A 24858-nucleotide genomic window follows, 5' to 3' on the forward strand; every position below is an offset into this window, starting at 1 on the left:
ACTTTTCTTACTTTTAACTCCTCCAAATCCTTGAATACCATGTTCTTAAACACGTCCATATATTTATTATCCCTATTTTGGGGATTAAAAATAGACTTGTTCCTTAGGTTAGTGTGTAGTATAGGATTACTGGAGGAACTAATAGAAGCAGAGGAACTGGCGGCGGGGGCAGAGGAATTCTTAATGATGGGGTTGGACATGCAGTACTTTTTTACATTTAGAGAACGGACAAATTTTTGGATGCCAACATAGGTCTGAAACTTGTTTAAGTTTCGTGCCGGAGCAAATTTTAGGCCTTTGTCCAAAGTTCTCAATTCATCGTCTGCTAATTGGACCCCACTCAAATTAAAAATGCCGGCTCCTAACGGGATTTTTTTCCTCTGGACTCTCCTGCCGCCTCTGTTTCCTCTCTGCTTCTTTTCCCTCCTTTGGCTCCTGGGGTGCCCTCTAACGGGCCCCTCCACCAGTTGTCTAACTGGTTCTGGCAGGGGAGGGGGGGGGCCCTCTCTTGTCCCCCCGTGTTCCCTAAAAAAGAGTTCTCATATTGGTTATTCCTAAGTGGATCAAACCTATTCTGGGTAGCAACTTGCGCATAGGTGTAATCGTTCCTTCTGTTTCCATGCCCTCTATTACCATGCCCTCTTATAGGCTGACCACCTCTTTGGGGGAGGTTTGTACCCCCTCTCCCCCGATTATACCCTTGTGGGTTATGTCTCGGGGTCTGTGGTCGTTCACCTTGGGGGTATGTGTAATAACCATTTTGGTGATTATTAGGCGGGAAATGGTAATTCCCTCTTCCGGGGGTTTTATTTTTCCCTCTTCCACCTCTACCCCCCCTTTTCCTTCCCCGATTAGAGTGTCCTTGTTGGGGTTCATTATTATAATAGGGGGCAGGTGAGGCTCTCCAGACATCATTAGGAATATCCCCAATAATAGGAGCAGGAGTGGTGGGGGGGTTTTGAGGACCTTCTCCACCATCATCAGCATTATTGGTACTTTTTTGCCACTTATAGATACTATCTACCTGGAAATCCCCAAAATCTCTGATGAATTTTTTCTTTTTCTTATTTTGGGTTTCTATATCCCATTTGACCATCCTATTTTTGAGGATCCCTGAGAGTCTGGTGAACTCCTCGGTATCCTTATGCGGCTCTAGGGATGTTTGTAGATCTTTAATCTGGGACTCAATAATTTTCAATTTGCGTTTTTTCCTGATAAGGAGGAAATCAATAAGTTCAAGACCTTTTTTATTAAAAAATCCCTTCCATTCCTCCATAGACTCATTGTCCAGGAGTCCATCATTGGGTGGCAGATCCCACCTCAGGCGCCTGGGGATGAGTTTCTCACGCAAGTAGTATTCAAAAGTGGTAATATCCCACCATATTTTGATTTTTTTCTCTAGTGCATATCCTAGTTTTTTGAAAGCAGAAGAAACATCTCCTTCTATATTGGACACTTGACTACTAGAGAATATATCCCCCAGATTTACCTCTCTTTTTTCTAGATAGTTGAAGATATCCATATTAATTGCAGCTAGATATATGTAAATTGAGATACACAATGATACAGTAACAGGGATAATATCAGCGCAAAAAGATATTTAAAATTCACATGAAGCAGCTGCACTCTCAGGTCAACAAACAACACCCATGTAAATTCTATAACATAAAATAGAGCAGCGCTAGCAGACATAAACTAAACACAAGAATGAGACAAAATAAATTAAATATTTGATGTTAGAGAAAAATGTCCATGCAAAGCCCGTGGAAAGAACAAGTGTCATGCACTCTCTCATGAAGGACAGACAGGTGCGCTTGTGCACTACCGACCACCACCATACGAAATGGCCTCTCACCTCCAGAGCACTGATTGTAAGCATATATCAAACGGGCAATCAATGGACGATCATCCACAAATGTAAGGGAAGACAGCTCTACTCCACCGCACCTTAAGCAATATATGTCCCTGGATAAGGCTCTGGACTGCTGCTCCACTCAGGACCATGTAATGGGGAACATAAAAGCAGACAAGCCCATAGTGCAATACTGACATATACTTTATTTGCTAGGTGCACACAAAGACAGCCTCTTACTTTGTAGTTGTGTAAAAACGGCAATAATGATCACAGCGGTGCTGGCGGGTCATACAGACAACCGCGCCAGACTTCCAGATAGTAGCAGGTGACGTCAACGGCTCCGCCTTCCCCCCGAACGCGTGTCGTCCTCCAAGGGGTGGAGACTTCTTCAGCGGTATGAAGGCGGCCGAGGGACGTCACCCCTTATGTAAAACGGGCTTACCGCTCATTGGATGGGCGGTCCCGGTCTGCTGATTGGCTATTCTCCCTCGTCATGGCAACACAGATGCCGCTTCTCACTACACAGCGGAAGTTGAGACATCTGGTGCCGGAGAGATAGCCTATGCTGTATGCTATGCCGCTCGCTGATTGACCGAGCTAGCACTAAGATTACATAGTATGTAAATCTCAAAATGATTCACTACCAATGCTTATCCTCTCCACTGGCTAGCGGAAACAGATTAGCAGAGGGAAAACAATAGTATGGTCTATATGAATTCTATGGTTAACCCTAAGGACACTGTAGGTGCGTTATTGTTGTGACTGCAGGGAAGGTAATCTCCCTATTAGGCTTATAACCCTTTAGCTACACAACATACCATCAGGCACTATACAGGAACCCCTATATAGACAAACTAAAATAAATAAATAAATATATATATGGAGCTATCGACGTCCCGCTACTATCTGGATCACATAATTAGGCTGAATACAATATAAAATTGGCTAAATACAATGTAAAATTATTCCTAAAACATTATAAAACACTAAAAACCTAAATTACTAAAAAGTAATATAATTTCTAAAAGACAGTTAAAACAATATTATCGATCTGAAATAAAACAATTGAGATCAAACTCAACGTTTAACCCGCGGGGAACCCCCACTTTGGTTTCATATATCCAGAACGATTCGCGTTGACTGAGTTTTCTGATAAAATTTCCCCCCCTCCAATGCTTATTGACCTTTTCAATTCCCCAAAATTTCAAACTGCTATCGGTCTGGATGTCTCACCACTTCCTCAAACTCAATCCATCCAAAACCGAGCTTATAATTTTTCCTCCACCACGTGCCCCTTCCCCTGATTTCTCTGTCAATATCAATGGCATTACTATCAGCCCATCCCCGCATGCCAAGGCCTTAGGTGTTATCCTGGACTCTGAACTCTCCTTAAAACCCCACATCCAATCGCTTTCCAAATCTTGCCGCCTCAGCCTCCGCAACATCTCCAAAATACACCCCTTACTAACCAAAGACACAACAAAACTCCTAGATCACTCCCTGGTCATCTCGCGCCTCGACTACTGCAATTCCCTTCTCGTTGGCATACCTCTAAACAGGCTATCCCCCCTTCAATCCATCATGAATGCTGCCGCCAGACTCATCCACCTCACCAATCGCTGTGTCCGCTGCGCCTCTCTGTCAAGCCCTCCACTGGCTTCCACTCACCCAATGAATTAAATTCAAAATACTAACAACATCTTACAAAGCAATCCACAGCTTAGCCCCCAGCTACATCACCAGCCTCGTCTCAAAATACCAACCTAATCCCTCTCCTAGTTCCTCTCAAAACCTTCTGCTGTCTAGCCCCCTTGTCACCTCCTCCCACGCTCGCCTCCAGGACTTTTCCAGAGCCTCTCCAATCCTATGGAACTCCTTACCCTTATCTGTGCGATTATCTCCCACTCTATTAGCTTTTAGGCGATCTCTGAAAACCCTCCTTTTCAAAAAAGCCTATCCTACCAACCCCTAACAAATGTACCTCCATTTTCTCCATCAACCCATCCCCCACAGTTATTGCCTTTTGTTTCACTTGACCCTCCCTTCTAGATTGTAAGCTCTAACGAGCAGGGCCCTCTAGTTCCTCCTGTTTTGAACTGTACTGTAACTGTATTGTCTTCCCTCAAATTGTAAAGCGCTGCGCAAACTGTTGGCGCTATATAAATCCTGTATAATAATAATAAATAATAATTGTGTTACCATCCTTGAGTCCTAAGCTGAAACATCCTAAGGAAATTGCATTACATTCCTTGGATGTGATCTGGGCGAATCTGGTGTATCTGGCGGCGACTTAACCGATTAGAAAATCCTAGATTCTTTGTTCTTACAGATGGACCTCGTAAGGGGCAGGCCGCATCTGCTGCAACCATTTCCAAGTGGATCAGGCAGACGGTGGTGCAGGCCTATTCCATGAAGGATCAGGTTCCTCCTTTTCCTGTTAAGGCGCATTCTACGAGGGCGCTTAGTGCCTCCTGAGCTTTCCATCATCAGGCGTCAGAGGTTCAGGTGTGCAAGGCGGCTACGTGGTCATCTGTACACACATTCACAACGTTGTATAAGGTGGATGTACTTGCATCTTCGGATGCGGCATTTGGCCGCAAAGTTTTGCAGGCTGCGGTTGCAGAGGCTTCCACTTTTTGGGGTGTATTTTTTTTTCTTTTTCCTGGTTGTGAGCTCCTGTTACTAGCTGAGTTCCTGCAGCAGGAAGTGATGGTATACCCTCTGGGACTGCCTCAGGGGTGTAACCAAAAAGGTTTCCGCCTAGTCCTACTGAAGAGTGAGCATCATAAAGGCTAATGATCTAGAAGACATGGAGCTGTGTCCGTCAGTGAACCTCAGAGAAAAGGATTTTACAGTAAGACAAAAATCCAGTTTTCCTTTACAGCCAAGGAAGCTTCCATCTTAGTCTCTGTTCAATCTGCAGTTGCGATGATGCGGCGCATGGGATCAGTTATGACACCAGCCATTAGATAGTTTGACATTGCAGTTGAGGGCACAAGCAAATGTGACAGTTATCATTCACAGCATGCCTTGAAATTGACTGTATTGGAAAACCGTTATAGCGGAACTATAATCATATCGGCTCCAGCGATGCAGTATCCCCGAGCTCATTGTCTGGCTGCTTCGGGCGGCTGGCTTTCAGATTTTGGTTGGCAGACATGTTCATTGCCAGGGTAGGGATAATGTTACTGCCATGTATGCGTGGGAGTTCAGGCAGACTCGGCATTACAGAATTTTTAGAGTGAGCTGTGTGTGCGCTGTACACTGTACAGATGTAACTTTAATGCAGAAGAGACACAGCATGTCTCTGCATTTAGATTCCTGCCTGTTTGCCCATTAATTTTCCCTTTTTTAAATTTCTGTGTTTGGTTCCATTGCTGTGTTTGGTTCCATTTAACAGATCTATAATTTCTGGAATTTTACTTTAAAATAAATTCAGCTTTTTTTTTTTTTTTTTTCAGGTGATGCAAATTGTAACAGTACCAGAGGACTGGAGATTGCTCTTAAACAAAGAATTGAGGATGAGTTTACGTCAAGCCTGCCAATGTTTTATCTAGTAAACAAACCCTACATAAGCATTGTCACAGCAGCCAATCCAGTTCAGACTGCCTCTAGGAACTGCTTCTCTCTTAACTGGTCACAAGGAGATAGTTCACTGGAAATAGTTGATGCTTTGCTGGGAAAGATTACTGAAAGGTATTAAATCTTTCGGGAGTTTGGTTAAACCTCCTATTTAAATCATACAGTAAAGGACACACAAATTGATTCTTAGGCCTTGAGTTATATGCGAGTATAATTCTAAATGTGGCGCTAATCTAAAAAACTGTTTGCACAGAATGTTCATATAGATCCAAGAGAGGAACAGTTCACAGGTGATCCGTGTGTATGTATGTATGTGTATGTATATATATATATATATATATATGTGTGGAGATCTTTGGATGGATAGAAGTGAAGATCCTCAGTGGGAGAAAACCACCACCAAACACCCGTACACACTGATCCTTACCGGATATATATGACCCTCATCACAAAGGTCATATAGCGTTTTATGTATAGCGTATGTATCACAGGCAAATAGGATCCTCCACTCCTTAGTCCCAGCATATATCAAACGATCGTCATCTCATCATCATGGGGCCCAAAAAAAGGAAACAGAACACCGCCTCATAGTGTAACCTGTTATACAACTTTATTTGGCCCAAAAGCAATGTAAATAACTTACAGAATCACTGCTGATAGTGAGCGTTGTGTGTTACTTCCCTCCGATGGTTTGATGCTGCTGCATCCCACCGACAAAATGGCCGCCGTGTCTCTTCCCCGTGTGGCGTGCGTCGCCGTGGGCTCCACCCAACGTGTTTCGTCATAGACTGACGTCGTCAAAGGGGTGTGGTCCTACGGCGGCGACGCTATATATATAGCGGTTGAGATTGGACGGAAGCATTGACTCTCACCCATACCCGGAAGTGATCGGCTTGCGCTCAAACGACCGGATGCGGATGTTAAAGAGATAGACTAGGGTATAACAACCTCTCAATCATGTCGCCAATATGATATGCAACAAAAAAAAGAAAGCTAACAATCCCTTATATTAGTTTAATATTTTTATGTTACGTGGAACCAAACAACCACATTTTAAACATAAAATACACACACAACACCTCGGAGGTCACGGCTCCATCTGGTGGTCGCACTCTAAACCACAGGTTAGAGAACACACAACTCCCTCTTCACATAGCAGTACATTACATAAAAACACATTTAGTTAAAAACAATCCATATAAAACATGTAAAAACACATAAAATTCTTACAAATAGAGACTAAAAGGAGACTAGAAAACTGACTAGAATATTCCTGAATAACAGCAACATCCATAAAAATTCACATATAAAATAGCAAAAAATATATTCTAAAAATACTATCATGAATTATTAATGAATGCGTTAATATCCCATTCGATATTCAGGCCTAAAGGGGTATAGGATTTCAACCTATAAATCCAGCTGGTCTCCAATTTGGAGACCCACGGGTCATATTGCTGCCCCTCCAATTCTTGGAGTATTTGTCTATTCCCAAGAAGATCGTCCCCTTAGGGTTCCTTTGATGGCACTGGTCATAGTGCCTTGAGACACTATGTTTTGGAAACCCCTTGACTATGTTGGCCACATGCTCCTTAAGTCTGACATGATGCTCTCGGATAGTGCGGCCAACATAGTCAAGGCCACAGGGACACCTAAGTAAATAAACCACATATCTAGTGGTACAAGATATGAAAGGCTTAATGTTAAATTCTTGACCTGTAGAGCCTGAGGTAAAGGAACAAACTCTCCTGCTTCTCTCATGATTGTTTGCAAATGGCACCTTTCCTACATGGGAAGAATCCTCCCATCGTCTGAAAAAAAGATGTTGGCTTAGGGGGATCTCTCACATTAGGAGCCACTTGTAATTTTAAAGGTGGTACCCCCCTAAAAACCACCTGAGGTTGCTCTGGGATCAGGGGGCCTAATACTCCATCATTTTTCAAAATATGCCAGTGGCGGCGAAGAATCTTTTTTACCGAGAAGTGTTGCGTGGAATAGGATGAAAGAAAAGCAAAACCAAAGGACTCATTCTTCACCTTGGCTCTAGCAAATCATCTCTATTGCGCACGTCCGCTCTCACTATGGCCTCATCTAAGACCTGCTCACTGTATCCTGTTTCCATAAACTTGTCTTTTAAGATGAAGGCTTCTTTAAGAAAATCAATCCTTAATGAGCAGCTACGCTTTAGGCGCAAGAACTGACAGGAACGGATCTAAGCCACGCAGCATGATGACAGCTGGTGGTATCAATAAATCCTTTCCTGTCAGTAGTTTTGAAAAAGGTAGATGTCATGATACGACCCTCCTGCACCATTATTTTCAGGTCCAAGAAATGAATCTCGGAGCTGCTAAACTCGTATTGTAAATTAATACCTCTATCATTCTGGTTGAGAGTGATCATAAACTCTTTTAAGGAGTCCGTACTGCCATCCCATAGGAGGAGGATGTCATCGATATACCTACTTCAGAGCACTAGCTCTGGCCTAGGCATACCCATGACAACATCCTCCTCCCACTTGGCCATAAAAAGGTTGGCCATACTGGGCGCAAATTTTGCGCCCATGGCCACACCCCTATTTTGCAAATAGAAATTGCCTTTAAACCAAAAATAATAAATTATGGGCCATCGCGAAACTCAGCAAAGAAATTAAATAGTCCTTCTGGAAGCTCAGAGGGATGTCCTGACTTAAATAGTAGGACACCGCTTCCAAACCCTGATCATGGGAAATATTAGTGTACAAGGACGAAACGTCCGCTGTCACTAAAATATAACCTTCTTTCCACTGAATCTTGCTGAGTTCGTTAATGACATGCATCGAATCCCTGAGATATGAGGGCATCTTAGAGACCAATGGTTGCAGAAAATGGTCTATATATTTGCCCACCCGGGAGGTCACGAAATCAATACCGCTGATGATAGGTCTCCTGGGTGGGCAAACAGGGTCCTTATGCACTTTGGGCAAAAAATATATCACCGGGATTGTGGGTGCTGTGGGTACTAGAAAGGCCTTTTCTTTCTTGGTAAGCAATTTCCTATCAAAACCTTCCGCCACCAGAATTTCCAGTTCAGTTTTATACATCTTAGTGGGATCACCTCTTAAAGGGATATAAGTATCTTGATCAGACAAAAGTCTCATCATCTCTGTGTCATATTATGCCTCTGTATCGAGAATTACAATCCCCCCCCCCCCCCCCCCTTATCAGCGGGCCTGACAACAATATCCTTAGGTTCCTTGAGTGTTCTGAGGCCTCTATTGAAGGCAAGATCAGTTCCACACTTTTTAATCTGTAACTGGTCTAGATCTCTGGCTACTAGGTCTCTGAACACAGTCAAGGACGGTGCTAAAGGTCCCGGGGGGTTTAGTAAATTGAGTATTTCTCACTCCCATAACATATTCCTGTTTAGATGGAATAGGGTTACTGGTTAGATATCTCTTAATACTCATCTTTCTGACGTATTTCTGAAGATCAATGAAAGTATCGAATTTGCTAAGGGGTTTGGGGGGGAGGGGCAAACTTCAACCCACGGTTGAGTACATGTCTCTCATCGGAAGAAATGATGGCTTAGCTCAAATTAAAGAGCCCACCGTCCTTCAGAGCCGCCTCCTTTTTGTATTGGAGTCTCCTCCCCCCTCTTGTCCCCCTTTTTACATTTTTTCGTCTTTTGTTTTTCGGGGTAACACCCTGAAAAAAAACTTTGTTGGGATCCCTGATTGTATTGGTCTGGGTGATATCCATTTCCATATCCATTATTTACCTGATGGGGGAAAAATGTTTGGTACCCATTAGGATGGGAATTGGATAGCTGACCTGACCTTCTGGATGGATCGGAGCCCTATCCCTTTCATAGGGATGATTGGTAATATAACGTTCTGGTTCTGGAGGGTTATTAGCCAAAGGTGCAAACCTGTTAGAAGTAGGTGTAATACCCCTTTGTGGTTGGGGTTGAGATGGATGCCCCCTCCCTCTCCCCCGTCCTCTTCCACGTCCCTGATTGGTCCATTGCACCGGTCGAGGATAAGGGGAAAAGGTTTGCCCACCATTATTAACCCCGGGCAGTGGGGTATCGGGAGGTTCAGCATAAGTGACGTCCATAGGCGCGGTTAAGTCATCCTTGGCTGGTTCACTTAGTTTGGCAACCTGCCACTTAAAAATACATTGAGATTTATAATCGCTCAAGTCCCTAGCAAATTTCTTCCTTTTTTTATTCCTTTGTTCAGTCTCTTCTTTTTCTAGATGCTTTTTCAGAGCTTCAGATTTATTTTTATATTCATCTTTCCCTTTAAAAGCAACCAATTTTTCTTTAATTAAATTAATATCATCGTCCAGTTTTTTTGATTTCTGTGTCTTTTTAGTCAACATAAAATTTAATAGGCTGATCCCAGCATTGGTAAAAAATAGAAACCAATCATTGGTGTCTACAATGTCACTTTGTGGAAACACCTCCCACCTGAGACTCCTGGGCACCATGCCATCAGCAACATATCTCTCAAAGAAGTCTATGTCCCAATTCGCATGGAGCTCAGCAGTCATCAGGTTTTTCAAACGCATAAAGAGACCCCCCAGATCATCCAGGGTGTCATCTACAGGGGTAAACATGTCGCATATCATATTGGCGACATGATTGAGAGGTTTGTTATAACCTAGTCTATCTCTTTAACATCCGCATCCGGTCGTTGGAGCGCAAGCCGACCACTTCCAGGTATGGGTTCAAATCAATGCTTCTGTCCAATCTCAACCGCTATATATATATATATATATATATATATATATATATATATATATATATATATATATATATATATATATATATAGCGTCGCCGCCGTAGGACCACACCCCTTTCACGACGTCAGTCTATGACGAAACGCGTCGGTTGGAGCTTACGGCGACGCACGCCACACGCGGAAGAGACACGGCGGCCATTTTGACGGTGGGATGCAACAGCATCAAACCATCGGAGGGAAGTAACACACAACGCTTACTATCAGCGGTGATTCTGTAAGTTATTTACATTGCTTTTGGGCCAAATAAAGTTGTATAACAGGTTACACTATGAGGCGGTGTTCCGTTTCCTTTTTTTGGGCCCCATGATGATGAGATGACGATCGTTTGATATATGCTGGGACTAAGGAGTGGAGGATCCTATTTGCCTGTGATACATACGCTATACATAAAACGCTATATGACCTTTGTGATGAGGGTCATATATATATCCGGTAAGGATCAGCGTGTACGGGTGTTTGGTGGTGGTTTTCTCCCACTGAGGATCTTCACTTCTATCCATCCAAAGATCTCCACATATATATATATATATATATATATATATATATATATATACGGATCACCTGTGAACTGTTGTTCCTCTATTGGATCTATATGAACATTCTGTGCAAACAGTTTTTTAGATTAGTGCCACATTTAGAATTATATTGTCTTTGATCTGTTATTTCAAGATTTGTGTTGGCTGCTTTTCGCCCCCTTTTTTGATATATTTCTATTTGTTTTTAGCGCAGCAATATTGTGGTATACTTATATACGAGTATGTTCAGTTGCTTGGGCACTGGTTAAAGCTTTCCTAAGTACTTCCCTCCATTATACAAATATAATCCTGCTCACTTTTTTTAGTGTCCTTAGGTGATAGATGACTTCTTCTATTGGAGAAGAACTTTTCACTAGTTTTCCCTTTCCTTTTTCGACTGACATTTCTGCCAAGATCTGACTCCTCTTTTGGCTCGTTTGCAATTTCTGAATCAGTTACCCTTGATGTATGCCTTCAGAACCGGACCTCGCAGCAACAGGGATGGCTTGCAATGTTTTTTTTGGGTTCAGTGCTCACCTTGGTACATGGTAATACTAGTGAATCGTGGGGTTCTATACAGGTCCAGGGCTGTGGTCCACCCTTATGGCACCCAGACCCTGGAGACCCCTTTGTGAATATATCTGTTGTGATGGGCAAAGCCTGGGCCCCGGATGGGTCCAGTAATGTGAATGTGGGCGAAGAAAGATAGGGTTTCCTTGTACCTTTTACATACCAGTTCCTGGCTATACATGTCTTTTTTTGATCATTAATTATAGTGATCACAATCAGCGCAAATAAACCCCCTAAAAAGTAATAAACTTGCAAAAATTAGTGAAAACATTTTTCTCTTACGTCCTCCGACAGTCGCCGCCTCTTCATATTCGTCACATATGGGTATTAGACTTTGCTCCGAAGGAGTAGCTAGGCAACAGAATATGTTAACAATAAAGCTTTAACATATCCCACCCTCAAGGGGTGGTCCCCTCAGTCAATACCCTCCTACTTCCTGCAACCATATCTCAGTTTTAATGTCTAGCTTGTCAGGAGTGGCTGGCTCTCTCTGTGCTGGGACTTTTTGTCCCAGACTCTTTCTTCTTTTTAATATTTTGTTTGAGTTTTTTCTCTACCTTTACTTAGCTGTTTTTTTTTTTGTCAGCATTAGTTAGTTCTTCGGACGAAGAGGATCATGCGGACTGGGTCTCGGGCTGATCCCCCTGATCGCAGGTCGTGGGTCAGTGGCTTCCCAGTCTGCCATCGAGCGTTCAGCCAGGTAACGCTCCTGGCACGGTGAACGACCCATCCCTGTTCGGTGCAGGGATGATTGGTGAGGTGGCTACCTCACCGGACGCTGTGCGGTTTCTTAACCGCCATTGTGTGCGTCTTGAATTGCGACTCTCCCTGCCTCATGTGCAGCGGCTTGTTCGCCTGTGCGGGTTCCCCACGCCATGTGAGGTAAGTGTATCTATGTGGGGACCTGTCTGTCTGGGGGGGGTCTCAGTCTGGGACTGTGTAACCTGCCTTTAATCACACTGCTTGTCTCCCTATCTCTCGGCTGCATGCTGTGGGCTGCAAGGGGGGGGGAGCTGTATGACACTGTGTGTGTCAGGCTGGGCAGTGTGGGAAGCTGTGTGCTGTGGGGCATGTTTTTAATGGCATGTTGGGGCATATACAGCGATCGCTGCGGCGATCTAACATGCATCCATATAATGGGATGAAATTGTGTGTGTTCTATGCACTGTGGAGCGGCGATTTCGGCGCCAAACGACGCCATTTTACCGGCGCCCGCTCCGGCCGCATGGTTTACATGCACGGCGGCCATTTTCTTGTAGCCTCCATAGGCTTACATAGAGCGCCCTGGCAGCATCACTTCCTCTTTCCTGGAACACCGATCGAGGCGGCAGCAGCAGCGGGGTCTCCTCAGGTTTTATCCTTCTATTCCTGTTGTCCATTGCCTGTATTCAGTCTGTGTATTCCCTGTGGGGGTCTCATTGTGCCTGAGTGTGGTGCGGTGGGCTGCGCTTGCCGCGCTTGCTGTAAGGGGGCAGTTAACCCTTGGTTGTCTGGCATACAGGGGCAATGGATTCTCAGGAGGGCAAGTTTCCCACAGTATTGGTGGAAAGCCAGGGGACCGCTGTTTCCCCCCCAGGGGGGGATTTAGCCACTATTGTGGCTGGCCTTGCTGCCCAGGTGCAAATGCTGGTGGCTGCTCAATCTAGTAAACGGCCCAGAGTTGCTCTGTCCTCCGATTCTGAGGGTGAAGGTGATGGGGCTGTTCTGGCAGGGACCCCCCTATCGGGGTCCCGCTCCTCTCTTGATCTAGTGGGGTCTGAGGTAGAGGCTGAGGTTGAGGGGGTTGATAATTCTCCCCCTGGCTCGCCTGAAGAGCTTGCAATCATGGATGAGTTGATTGCTTCCATTAAGCAAACGCTACGTTTGCAGGATGAAGTGTGTCCCCCCGCTGCCTTGGCGGCTTATGGGACGCAGAGAAAACGCAGGACGCCGCAGGTTTTTCCCTGCAATGCTGATTTTCAGCGCGCTGTTAAGGATCAATGGCGCGATCTGCGCAAGCCTTTTGCGGTACCAAGTAGATTCAAGCTGCGTTATCCTTTCTCACCTGCCACTGATGAACGGTGGTGTGTGCCTCCACCAGTGGATCATGCAATTGCGGTTTTGAACAAAGCCACTGCGATTCCTGCAGAGGGTTCCCCTGTTTTCCGTGATGCCACGGATAGGAGACTGGAGTCTCTTTCCCGTCATACTTATTCTGTTACGGGTTCTATGCTTAAGGCTCTGTTTGCGTCTCTCATGGCGGCCCAGGCGATCGCAAGTTGGACGCAGATGCTTAGGCGCGTCCTAGTGGCCGATTCGGCCTCGGCGGCGACCCTGGATATGGTGGATCAGATCCACCAGGGTGTCATGTATCTGTGTGATGCGGACCTGGACCTGATTCCGTTGGCTGCACGTGTGCACAGCGTGGCGGTGTTGTCTCGCCGCCTGGTTTGGTTGAAATGTTGGTCGGTGGACCACTCTTCACGTAAAACCTTAGCCAATCTGCCTTATGATGGGTCTCGCCTTTTTGGGGAGTCCCTGGATGTGTTGATTAAGGGGATCACTGGGGGTAAGAGCACTCTCTTGCCCCATTTCCCGAAGGCTAAGGGGGCTTCTGGGAAGAAGCATGCTACTTTTCGGCCCCCTCAGGGGTCCTTTCGTGCCTTTCGGCCGCACTACAAGGGCAAACCGTTCAAAGGCCAAGGCTCTCAGACGAAGCCCTGGTCTGGGAAACAGAGGTCCGGCCAATCCGGACCTGCAGCCCATAACAGTTCGGCCTGAAGGGGCGCCCTCACCCAGTTTTGGGGTGGGGGGACGCTTGCTCGGTTTTCTTCAGCCCTGGTTGGCCCGTGTGCGGGACAGATGGGTTCTGGAAATCGTTCGATCTGGTTACAAGATCGAGTTTCTCTCTCGGCCGGAGAGCAGATTTTTTCCCTCAAATCTTCAACTGTCTCCAGAGCGCCTGCGGGATCTGCACCTGGCGGTGCGGGACCTGAGGGCTCGGGGAGTGGTGGTTCCGGTGCCTCATCGGGACAGATTTCGGGGGTTTTATTCCAATCTGTTCACCGTGCCCAGGAAGGAGGGCAAGGTTCGTCCGATTCTGGACTTGAAGGCTCTGAACCGCTCTGTGCGGGTTCGCAAGTTCCGCATGGAATCCCTGCGCTCGGTGGTGGCTGCCCTGGTTCTGGGAGAATTCATGGCCTCCATCGATTTGAAGGATGCGTACCTTCACATCCCCATATTCGAGGGTCATCAGAGATACCTTCGATTTGCCATTGCGGAGGATCACTACCAGTTCGTGGCTTTGCCCTTCGGTCTCGCCTCGGCTCCGCGGGTCTTCACCAAGGTGCTTGCACCGGTTCTGGCATTATTGAGGGCCCAGGGCATTTCTGTCCTGGGGTATCTGGACGACATTCTGGTTCGGTCTGCGACCAGACAGGGTCTGGAGGAGGACCTGTCTGTCACAATGCAAACTCTGCAGGAGTTTGGTTGGACGATAACTGTTCCAAAGTCGACACTGAGTCCGTCGGTTCGTCTCCCCTATCTGGGAATGATACTGGACTCGGTGCAGGCGAAGGTCTTCCTGCCGGAAGACAAACTCAGGACTCTTCAGGAGGAAGTCAGGTCCCTCAGGGACGTTCCACACTCGTCTCTGCGGACGTGTATGAGATGTCTGGGATTGATGGTCTCGGCCTTCGAGGCGATTCCTTTCGCGCAGTTTCACACGCGGGGTCTCCAAGCGGAGATCCTGTCCAGGTGGGACGGGCGCCCTCAATCTCTGGATCTTCAGATCTCGTTGAGTCATCGCACCAGGGAAAACCTTCTGTGGTGGCTCCAGTCCCCGTTGGTGTCCGGGGGCAAGTCTTTTCGTCCGATCTCGTGGACGGTAATCACCACGGATGCCAGCCTGTCGGGCTGGGGTGGAGTTCTGGGCGTTCTGTCCGCCCAGGGGACTTGGTCGGAGGGGGAGTCTTCCCTCCCGATCAACATTCTGGAATTGCGTGCGATAAGGCTCTGTCTTCATCGCTGGACGGTCCGGCTGCAGGGCTGCCCGGTTCGGGTGCAGACGGACAATGCCACGGCGGTGGCCTACATCAACCACCAAGGGGGCACCAGGAGTGCCCGAGCGGCTCGAGAAGTGGCCGACATTCTGTCTTGGGCCGAGACTCATGTCCCGGCGATAACGGCGGTTCACATTCCGGGAGTGGAGAACTGGCAGGCGGACTATCTGAGTCGCCAGACCCTGGATCAGGGGGAATGGTCTCTCCACCCGGCTGTCTTCCAGATGTTGTGCGCGAAGTGGGGTCTTCCAGATGTGGACCTGTTCGCGTCTTGCCTCAACTACAAGGTGAAGAGGTTCGTGGCAAGGACGCGCGACCCTCGGGCAGACGCGTCGGACGCGTTAGTGGCCCCGTGGCATCAGTACAGGCTGATGTACGCGTTTCCACCAATTCAGTTGCTGTCCAGGTTCCTTCGCAGGTTACACTCGGAACGCAGCACGGTGATTCTTGTGGCACCGGACTGGCCTCGCCGGTCCTGGTACGCAGACCTCGTGAATCTGGCGGTCGACGCCCCTTGGCGTCTGCCTCTTCGAGACGATCTACTGTCTCAAGGACCGATTTACCATCCTGCTTTACAGTCGCTGGCTTTGACGGCCTGGCTGTTGAGACCGAGGTCCTGAAGGAGAAGGGTCTCTCTCCAGAGGTCGTTCATACTTTGATCAACGCGAGGAAGTCTTCCTCGGGGAAGGTTTATTACCGTACTTGGAAGGCCTATTTTGCCTGGTGTGAGTCCAGGGGGTTTTCACCCCGCACGTACTCGGTTTCCCGTGTGCTGTCTTTCCTTCAGACGGGTGTCGATCAGCGTTTGGCGCTGGCTACGATAAAGGGTCAGGTGTCTGCGCTGGCCGTTCTGTTTCAACGTCCCGTGGCTTCCAACTCCTTGGTTGGCACTTTTATTCAGGGTGTACGGCATCTGGTTCCTCCTAGGAGGGATCCTTTGCCCCCTTGGAACTTGAATCTCGTTCTATCTGTGTTACAACGTGCTCCTTTTGAACAGATCAGGGAGATCTCGTTGTCTATGTTGTCCAAAAAGGTCGCCTTTTTGGTGGCGATCACTTCGGCTCGCAGGGTGTCGGAACTGGCAGCTTTGTCCTGCAAGTCTCCGTACCTGGTTGTTCATTTGGATAAGGTGGTCTTGCGACCTAATCCTTCTTTTCTGCCGAAACGAGTTTCGGAATTCCATCTTAACGAGGATATTGTTTTGCCTTCGTTGTGCACGAAGCCTAAGCGTCCTAAGGAGGTGAGATTGCACTCTCTGGATGTTGTTCGGGCGATAAGGGTTTACCTTAAATCGACTGAGTCTTTTCGTAAGACGGACTCTTTGTTTGTTCTTCCAGAGGGTCCTCGGAAGGGCATGGCGGCTTCGGCCTCTACCATCGCCAAATGGATCAGGAAGACCATTGAACAGGCCTATGCTTTGCAGGGGAAGGTTCCTCCTGTACCTGTGAAGGCGCACTCTACTAGATCTTTGAGTACGTCTTGGGCCTGTCGTCATGGGGCTTCTGTAGCCCAGGTGTGTAAGGCGGCGACTTGGTCGACCGTGCACACTTTCACTAAATTTTACAAAGTAGATGTTCAGGCATCGGCGGATGCTTCCTTTGGCCGCAAGGTTCTTAGTGCGGCTGTTCCATAGGGTCCCTTGTTGGGGACTCCTGGCTGTTGGGATAGTTTTTTGTATCCCCTGATTTTTTGTCCTTTCCTGGGTTGTTGCTCCTGTTGAGCACTTAATTTTGCTGTTGCCCAGCTGGTTTCCTTCCTTTGGTAAGGTTCCTTTCTTTGATGTGGAGACTGCGTTGCCTTTCGGCGCGGATGCGTTTCCCACCCCTCATGTTTGCACTGCTTTGGGACGTCCCCATATGTGACGAATATGAAGAGGCGGCGACTGTCGGAGGACGTAAGAGAAAACGGAATTTTTGTAAAATCTTACCTGTAAAATTCCTTTCTCTGAGTCCTCCGACAGTCGCCGCCCCCGCCCCTCTTTTGGGGTTTGAATGTATACTCTACTGCTATTCCACTAAAACTGAGATATGGTTGCAGGAAGTAGGAGGGTATTGACTGAGGGGACCACCCCTTGAGGGTGGGATATGTTAAAGCTTTATTGTTAACATATTCTGTTGCCTAGCTACTCCTTCGGAGCAAAGTCTAATACCCATATGTGACGAATATGAAGAGGCGGCGACTGTCGGAGGACTCAGAGAAAGGAATTTTACAGGTAAGATTTTACAAAAATTCCGTTTTTCTTTACCGATTGACGGACGCAGCTCCAGAATCTTCTTCAACATTGGGTTATGCTGCAGGAAATAACTAGGCAGGAAAAAAATCTCCTCTTTTATTATTTTCTGTTCCTGTGAGAACTACAATCTACTGCTGGACTGTGCGACCAACTGGATATTCTAGATCCTTATGATCTCCCCAGTCTGGCCAGCGAGCACGGTGCAGGCCTCCGCTCCATGCTAGGTCGGCTGTGATATAGTCCCACAGGACGGGGGCTGTCCTGTGAGTTAAACCTCTCGCGAGGGCGCATATGACCTTGTCCCGGCCTTAACCACACAATGCCTCCTGGCCCGCAGCACCCCCATTCCAATGGTGCGGTGGTCGCCTGGAGCGCTGCCCACCCAGTTTCATGGTATGGCAAGTAGTTTCCCCCCCTTTTTTCCCTAATGGCCTTTTGGGGTGGACGTGGGCCCTTCCCTGCGACGGTCCGACCTCTTTAATGAGTTGGGTTAAATTTCCTCTGACACTGCTTGCAATAAAACGGAGTGCCTATAGCAAGAACGGGGAGTTATAGCCCCTGGGACCGCCCCATCGGCATGGTAAAGTTTTTTCCTGCCTAGTGTCCTACTCCTGTAGGGGGCAGCATAACCCAATGATCAAGAAGAATCTACAGCTGTGTCCATCAATGAACATCAGAGAAAAGGATTTTAGGGTAGGAAAAAAATCCAATTTTTGTACAATAAATCTTGCGCAGCCAAACACTGTGCAAGTGACTCCACCATGCTCATAATAAGCAATCAAAGAAATATCAGAGTCCCATCAAATACACTGACGACTCAATCTGCAAATGTGTGCTGAATGAATGTATAATGACTCCTCTGTGAGTATGTGCACTACATCAACTACTTCAAAACACCACGTGCCTGAAATCTTCATGCACTGTGAATATCCATTACCAGATGAAAGGCCTGTTCACCTCAATACAAATGAGAAAAAGCTTGTCATTTTAAACTAAGGCAAATATTTTCTCTCCTCCTCTCCACACCAATAGAGCAGAACCTTCTGTCCTCACAACTCCAAACACATATGAGAAAGCTTGTCGCTTTAACCAAAACTGATATCTCCTCTCCCTCTCTCCACACTGATAGAGCAGAATGTTCCATTCTCACAGTACCCCACAGGTAAAATGTAACAGGGTAAAAAGGAGTATACACCGTGACAAATCTTTTTTTTTTTTTATCTAAATCCCCATTAAAATTCTACTTACAAGAAGGTATATAATACACTTATTATTGTCATCCGGCTCATCACCTCCAGTGGTGCGACTTTGGTAAATTGTCACATGGCTCAGCTCCTCCCCTACACTTCCTATTACCAGGTGATGGGGCTTCTTCAGTAGGTGTGAAGCCGAGGCTCCTGTGACATTATATACACAAACATCTCTATGGCAACCACATCTAACAATCTTTTGAAAGCAGGAAGTGTAACGTCGCTGCCGCATCCTCACCACTGGAACTATAATCGCCCTGCTCTTAGACTGGGGGACACTGAGGGAATAGGATTATATATATCTACATTCTTTTCAAAAACATTAAAAGCCCCAAATACAATAATTGACAGAGGCTGGGCTGAGGACGTCTATCTTCCTGGAGCTCCCAAACCCCATGTACTCTCCCGTTTATCGAGCAGCACTGTTGCTTATATATCATTTTTATTTACGAACATATTAGATAATGTACAATATACATGATATTATTAGTGCCATTCGAGAGATATACTCAGATATACATAAACCACTAAATCACTACAGTGAATCCAGAAAGTATTCACAGCGCTTCGCTTTTTACAAATTTTGTTACAGCCTTATTTCAAAATGGATTACATTATTTCACTTTCGTTCATTAGGTTATGCTGCTCTTTCTAGGAGTAGGACACTAGGCTGAAAAGGGTTAAAAAAAGCTTACCTACGCCTATAGAACAGTCCTAATAGTATAAGCTCACTTCCTGCTCTAGAATCTTCATTTTTTTTTTCTCTGCCTAGTCAGGAGTAAGGACCTAGCTCCCTGTTGGGATCTTTGGTCCTAGCATTTTTTCCTGTTTAAGCGGAACTTATTTCTTTTTGTTGTTTTTCTTTCTACAATCAAGTCTGTTCCAGTGAGAACTACAATCCGCTGCCGAACTGGGTGGCACTTTGGCTTATCCTAGAGCCTTAAGATCCCCACAGTCGGTCCAGCGAGCGCGTGCAGACCGCAGCAATATAGCCCCACTGGGCGGGGGCTAGGCGGTGAGTGAAACTTTGTGAGGACGCACACGACCTAGTTGCGGCCTTAGTCGCAGCACACCTCTGGCCCTCAGCACCCCCTTTGTGGTTCTTAGGGGTGGACGTGGGCCCCTCCCTGGAATGGTTGGTTCTTAGGGGTGGACGTGGGCCCCTCCCTGGAATTTATTTTATTTATTTCAGGTACTTGTATAGCGCTGTCGATTTACGCAGCGCTTTACATATACATTGTACATCAGTACCTGCCCTCAAGTAGCTTACAATCTAAGGTCCCTAACTCACATACATACACAGTAGGGACAATTTTTATTTTTTTTTTTAATACAGGATTCAATTAACCTAACAGCATGTCTTTGGAGTGTGGGAGGAAACCGGAGTACCCAGAGGAAACCCATGCAGGCACAGGGAGAACATGCAAACTTCAGGCAGGTAGTGTCGTGGTTGGGATTCGAACCAGTGACCCTCTTGCTGCTAGGTGAAAGTGCTAACCACTACACCACTGTGCCGCCTGGAATGGTTGGACTCCCGGGTTCCCTTCCATGCCCCCAGCTCCTCTAAACAGTCACGGTGGGTTTTTTAGCCCCAACTCACCCCCTCCCCCCCTGGGTGAGGCAGGAGCTGGCTTTGCCACACGCTCCAGGAGGGGGAGGGGTGGATGTGGTTGTTGCTGACTGGGCTTTCCCGATCGCACATGGGGGCTTTTTGAGCAGGTTCCCAGTCCTCTGAGGGTTAGTGTCTGTGGCAGGGATGTTTCATTGTCCCCGCCTCACGGGGCTGAATTGGGCCGAAAATTTAGGCCGCGGCTTTGCGGCCTACTCACGGCTGTCCTTATTACTGGCCAAGCTGTCCGAGTGACTGGCCAAGCTGTCCGAGTTGCTGACCCAGTTTTCCGAGCTTCTAATCAAACTGTCCAAGCGGCGATATAGCAGACAGTACTGCCGACGGATGCGTGCCTCACGCAGCCGGATAGGGCCAAAAATTTAGGCTGCGACTGACGGGACTAACGGTCTAAGTGACTCCCCAAACTGTTGGGACTAACGGTCCAAGTGACTCACCAAGCTGTCGGAACTGCTGATCAAGCTAACAGAGCTGCCAGCGGACACACGGCCAGATTGGGCCGAAAAATGAGGCCGTGGCTTTGTGGCCTACTCACGGCTGACGAAACTAGCTTTCCAAGCGAATGACCAAGCTGCCTGAGCGCCTAACCAAGCTGTCCGAAACTGCTGATCAAGCTAATAGAGCTGCCAGCGGCCAGATCGGGCCCCAAACTTAGGCCGCAACTTTGCTGCCTGCTCTCGGCTGGCTGTTGACCAGGCTGTCTGAGCTACTGACCGGGTTGATAGAGTTGCGCTCCCCCCTTGAAGGGGGGGGGCCATATGGTCAGCCTGGCGCCTCCCTTGAACCGGGGGGCGCTTCTGTTTTTTAGCAAGGTGCAGCAGCCATTATTGTGTGGGTGTGGGTGAGGGTAATCTGCCTGCATCACGGAGGCCATGTCATATTATGCCTTCTATGGTATGGAGGGCGACCCTCTTTTTTTTTTTTTTTTTCTTTATTTATGCGTGTCTAATAGGTGGTCTTTTTGTGAACCTTTGCTCGGCGTCTCTTTGCGGGACTGTGGTCAGCGACCTCCCCTGCTTGTTATGTTCTTAAGGTGAGCTTAGCATATAGCGACTCTGCTAGGTCCACGTCCACACACTCCGGGTGCTCTGACGGTAAGGATGATTCTTCTTTTACTGCGCATGCAAAGGCGCTGGTGGATACACTGATTGGGATGCAGTCGCTGCGTCAGAGGAGCCGGTACCCTTGGGGCCAAAAGTTCCTCCAAAGCGGCAAAGGTATTCCCCTTTTTCCGCCTACTGTGATGAAATTGTAGCAAATCTGTGGACGCAAAACTCAATATGGCAATGCCTAAGCGTTTTGATTGACTGTATCCCTTGAGGAGTCTGTTAAATATGCTGGCAGTCCCACCTGTGGGGGACTCTCAGGTTTCCAGGCGGAATAAATTCACCATAATTCCAGGTGGAGGAGTTTCCGGTTTTTAAAAAGAACCCTTTGTCAGGAGAGCCCAGACTTTGGTCCGCCACATGTTTTACTGTGGCTGGTTTTGTCCTTGGGTCTATGTTCACCATAGCATTGGTGTCCCTGACTTTTCCAAATGGGCACCGCTTTTGAGCTGGGATCTGGACGTGGGAATAGCCTCCACCTGCCCTGTTGGAGCTGGGGGGCTTTTTGGTCCAGGGGTTGTAGTTCGTCTGTGATGCCTCTCTGGATGTGCCTCCCTTAGTCTCCGGGCTGTCCGTGACAGCAATATCCTTCGGCGCATGATATGGCAAATATACTGGTCTGCGGACCAGGCTATCTTGAGGGCTTTGCGTTATCTTTCCTTTGGGGGAATCGCCTGCTCGGCGTCTCCCTTCAAGGACCTCCTCCAGATGTTCCTTGCGAACCCGGTCTGGTATGCCCAGAGCAGTCATTCCATCACCAGTGTTTGGGGAGGCGGAGGACGTCTTTGCTTCCTCGAACGACAAGTGGGTCGTTTTTGGATAGGATCAGAAGTGTCCGAGATTATATCTGCCCCTGGCCTGATTAGATACGATGTGTGCACACACACAGGAAGAATCATACACTCACACCAAGTTCGGAGTTGAAGTATCTTCTGCTTTAATTCTACAGTGTCAGTGTTATATAATATTGTTATTAGTGTCATCAGTTAGTACGTAGATAAACATAATGTCCTCTGCTTGCTTCTTAATTGGTTATGTTCATTATAAGATACACTCCCTCCAATGTTATGTGTTGGGTGTTCTCTCCTTTTGAGGTCGCCATCTTTGCTCAGACGAAGGGAGGGGTGATCTGGCAGCCATATTGAGTAAGGAAAAGGAAATAAACTGAAGCAGTAACATAAATATCATAAACATCATAAGTGAAATAGGAATTTCACTATAACCATTGATTACATCCATAAGTTTCCCCCCTTGAAATGTCTATTTCAATTTGTCCCTATTACTAAAGCCCATACTCCTCTGGAACTTTTTTGAGGCTGTATATAGAGAAGGGCAGTAACTAGCTCACTACCCCCCTCAATACCGCTTGGAGAGGGCAGCCAGGTGCTACCTATCCCTATAACCCTATAGAACTGTGATATTATGAACAGGGAGTGACTGTAGAGGGGTGAAGGGTTTGTCCTCTTCCATCATAAGGCGGTCTTCTTCTTGGTGGAGAAATGTAGGTGTGCTATTGTCTACAGCCTTTTGCTCATTAACTTTTTTACAAATGGTAGAATACAGCATACAATTGGGGCTAAAAGAACTAGGATTATTAGTACTGTTACCCCTACCTGGGCGAGCACCTTCTGACACCCACTCATCCAGCTAAAATGTTGATCCCAAGGGTCTGTAATACCTGAGTTCTTCAACTTAACAAAGACTCAAAACCAGCTCTTACCTAATCACTGGCTTTGAATTCATCGGGGACCTCCCTTGGGACCCCTAAAGCATCTATGTACACATGAGGGTCAAAGCTTCCAGAGGGAGCTGTTCGCTTACTCCTGTGGCTTGGTGCTGGGTCAGTGTATCTATCGGGTATTATACTACAAAAATCAGAAGTAAACGCAACCACACGTGTGCTGGATGAATTGTACCAAGATGTAGTGATACCATTTATCTTAGTGATGGCCGCCTGTTGCGTACCTGTTTTGGTGATAATCACCTGCTGAGCTTTTATCAGACCTAAAGGAAAAAGGATATACAGCACAATCATTGTGCTGCTAGCAGAATCTTTTCTTCAAGAGATTGGGCCTTCTTGCAGTGGGAGGTGTGTATCCAGGTGCTTTTCCCTTCTAGCTTGACTGATGTAGATGTAGTCAGCAGCACCTGGAATGGTCCTTCGTATCGGGGATCAAGGGAATTTTTCCTCGTGAATTTCTTCACTAACACCCAGTCTCCTGGCTGAAGACTGTGGGTTCCCGAGTCTGTTTTCTGGATCTGGAATGGAGGAAAATACTCGAGAATGGATATTAATGCTTTAGACAAACGTGTAACATAACTAGTTAACACATCAGATTGTAACTGCAACTGCTGTGGGAAGTAACAGCCAGGTCTGGGGGCTGAACCAAACAAAATTTCATAAGGAGACGGGCATGTTTCCCCTGGGGGGTGTGAATGACACTGAACAGGGCAATGGGCGAACTGTCTGGCCAACTCATGTTAGTCTCTTAGGCCATCTTTAACATCCTGTTCTTTTGAGTCCCATTCACCCTTTCTTCTTTCCCACTACTTTGAGGGTGGTATGGGGTGTGTAGAGCCAACTGATCTCCCAGTGCTGCCCAAATCTTTTTTATGGGTTGCTGTGAACCTCTAGGACCCCAAATCTACATACTACTCACTGAGTAGTTTCTTGGCCGTGGTCTTGGCTGTTATGTTTGTAACGGCATAGGCTTTTGGCCAACCGGAGAACATGTCCACCACCACTAGGGCGTATTCATGTTTGCCGCTTTTTGGCATCTGTATATGATCAATTTGTATCCTCTGAAACGGATATAGGGGTTTCGACAAATGTTTCTGCAGTGTTTTTCCTGTCCTCGCCGGATTGCATCTTGCACATACTGCACGAGACGCAGTCATTTCTGGTTAAGGTGGTTATTCCTGTGGCCCAGTAATATTTGCTGATCAGTGAATTCATTAAGTTCTTAGAGAGATGTGCATGTCCATGCGCCCATTGGACAACTGCTGGATACATATATTTTGGTAAACGGGTTTTCCCTTTCATCAGATGCAGATCACCATCATAGTCTGCTCCTTTATCGATGCATTCCAGATTTTCATCTGTGTGAGCCACCACCTGCAAGTATAGCCTGTCAGATGGCACATGCACCGCCAAAGGCATCTGCACTGGGGATTCACTCTCCTCTTCTGTCACTTTGTGGCCGTTTTTCGTTGGTTTGTTGCTGCTTTTTTAGCCGCTATATCCGCCAAGTGGTTCCCTCTGGCTTCTTGAAGATTGTTTGCCATATGCTTTAACC

At 47.0% G+C, this 24858-nt stretch overlaps 1 protein-coding gene across 1 annotated transcript in view; it reads left to right on the forward strand.

Annotated features, from left to right (window-relative positions):
* ADAD1 (adenosine deaminase domain containing 1) overlaps nt 1–24858 on the forward strand; it is a gene marked incomplete at both ends in the record, with an annotated part of 395920 nt that overhangs the window by 248984 nt on the left and 122078 nt on the right. The window contains one exon of the mRNA XM_082243486.1: nt 5317–5551. Within this exon, the coding sequence (XP_082099612.1) occupies nt 5317–5551 (235 nt within the window). The remainder of the gene's footprint in view (nt 1–5316; nt 5552–24858) is intronic.

Source organism: Pelophylax lessonae (genome assembly GCF_965119305.1).
Source record: "Pelophylax lessonae genome assembly, chromosome: 1".
Classification (NCBI taxonomy): domain Eukaryota; kingdom Metazoa; phylum Chordata; class Amphibia; order Anura; family Ranidae; genus Pelophylax; species Pelophylax lessonae.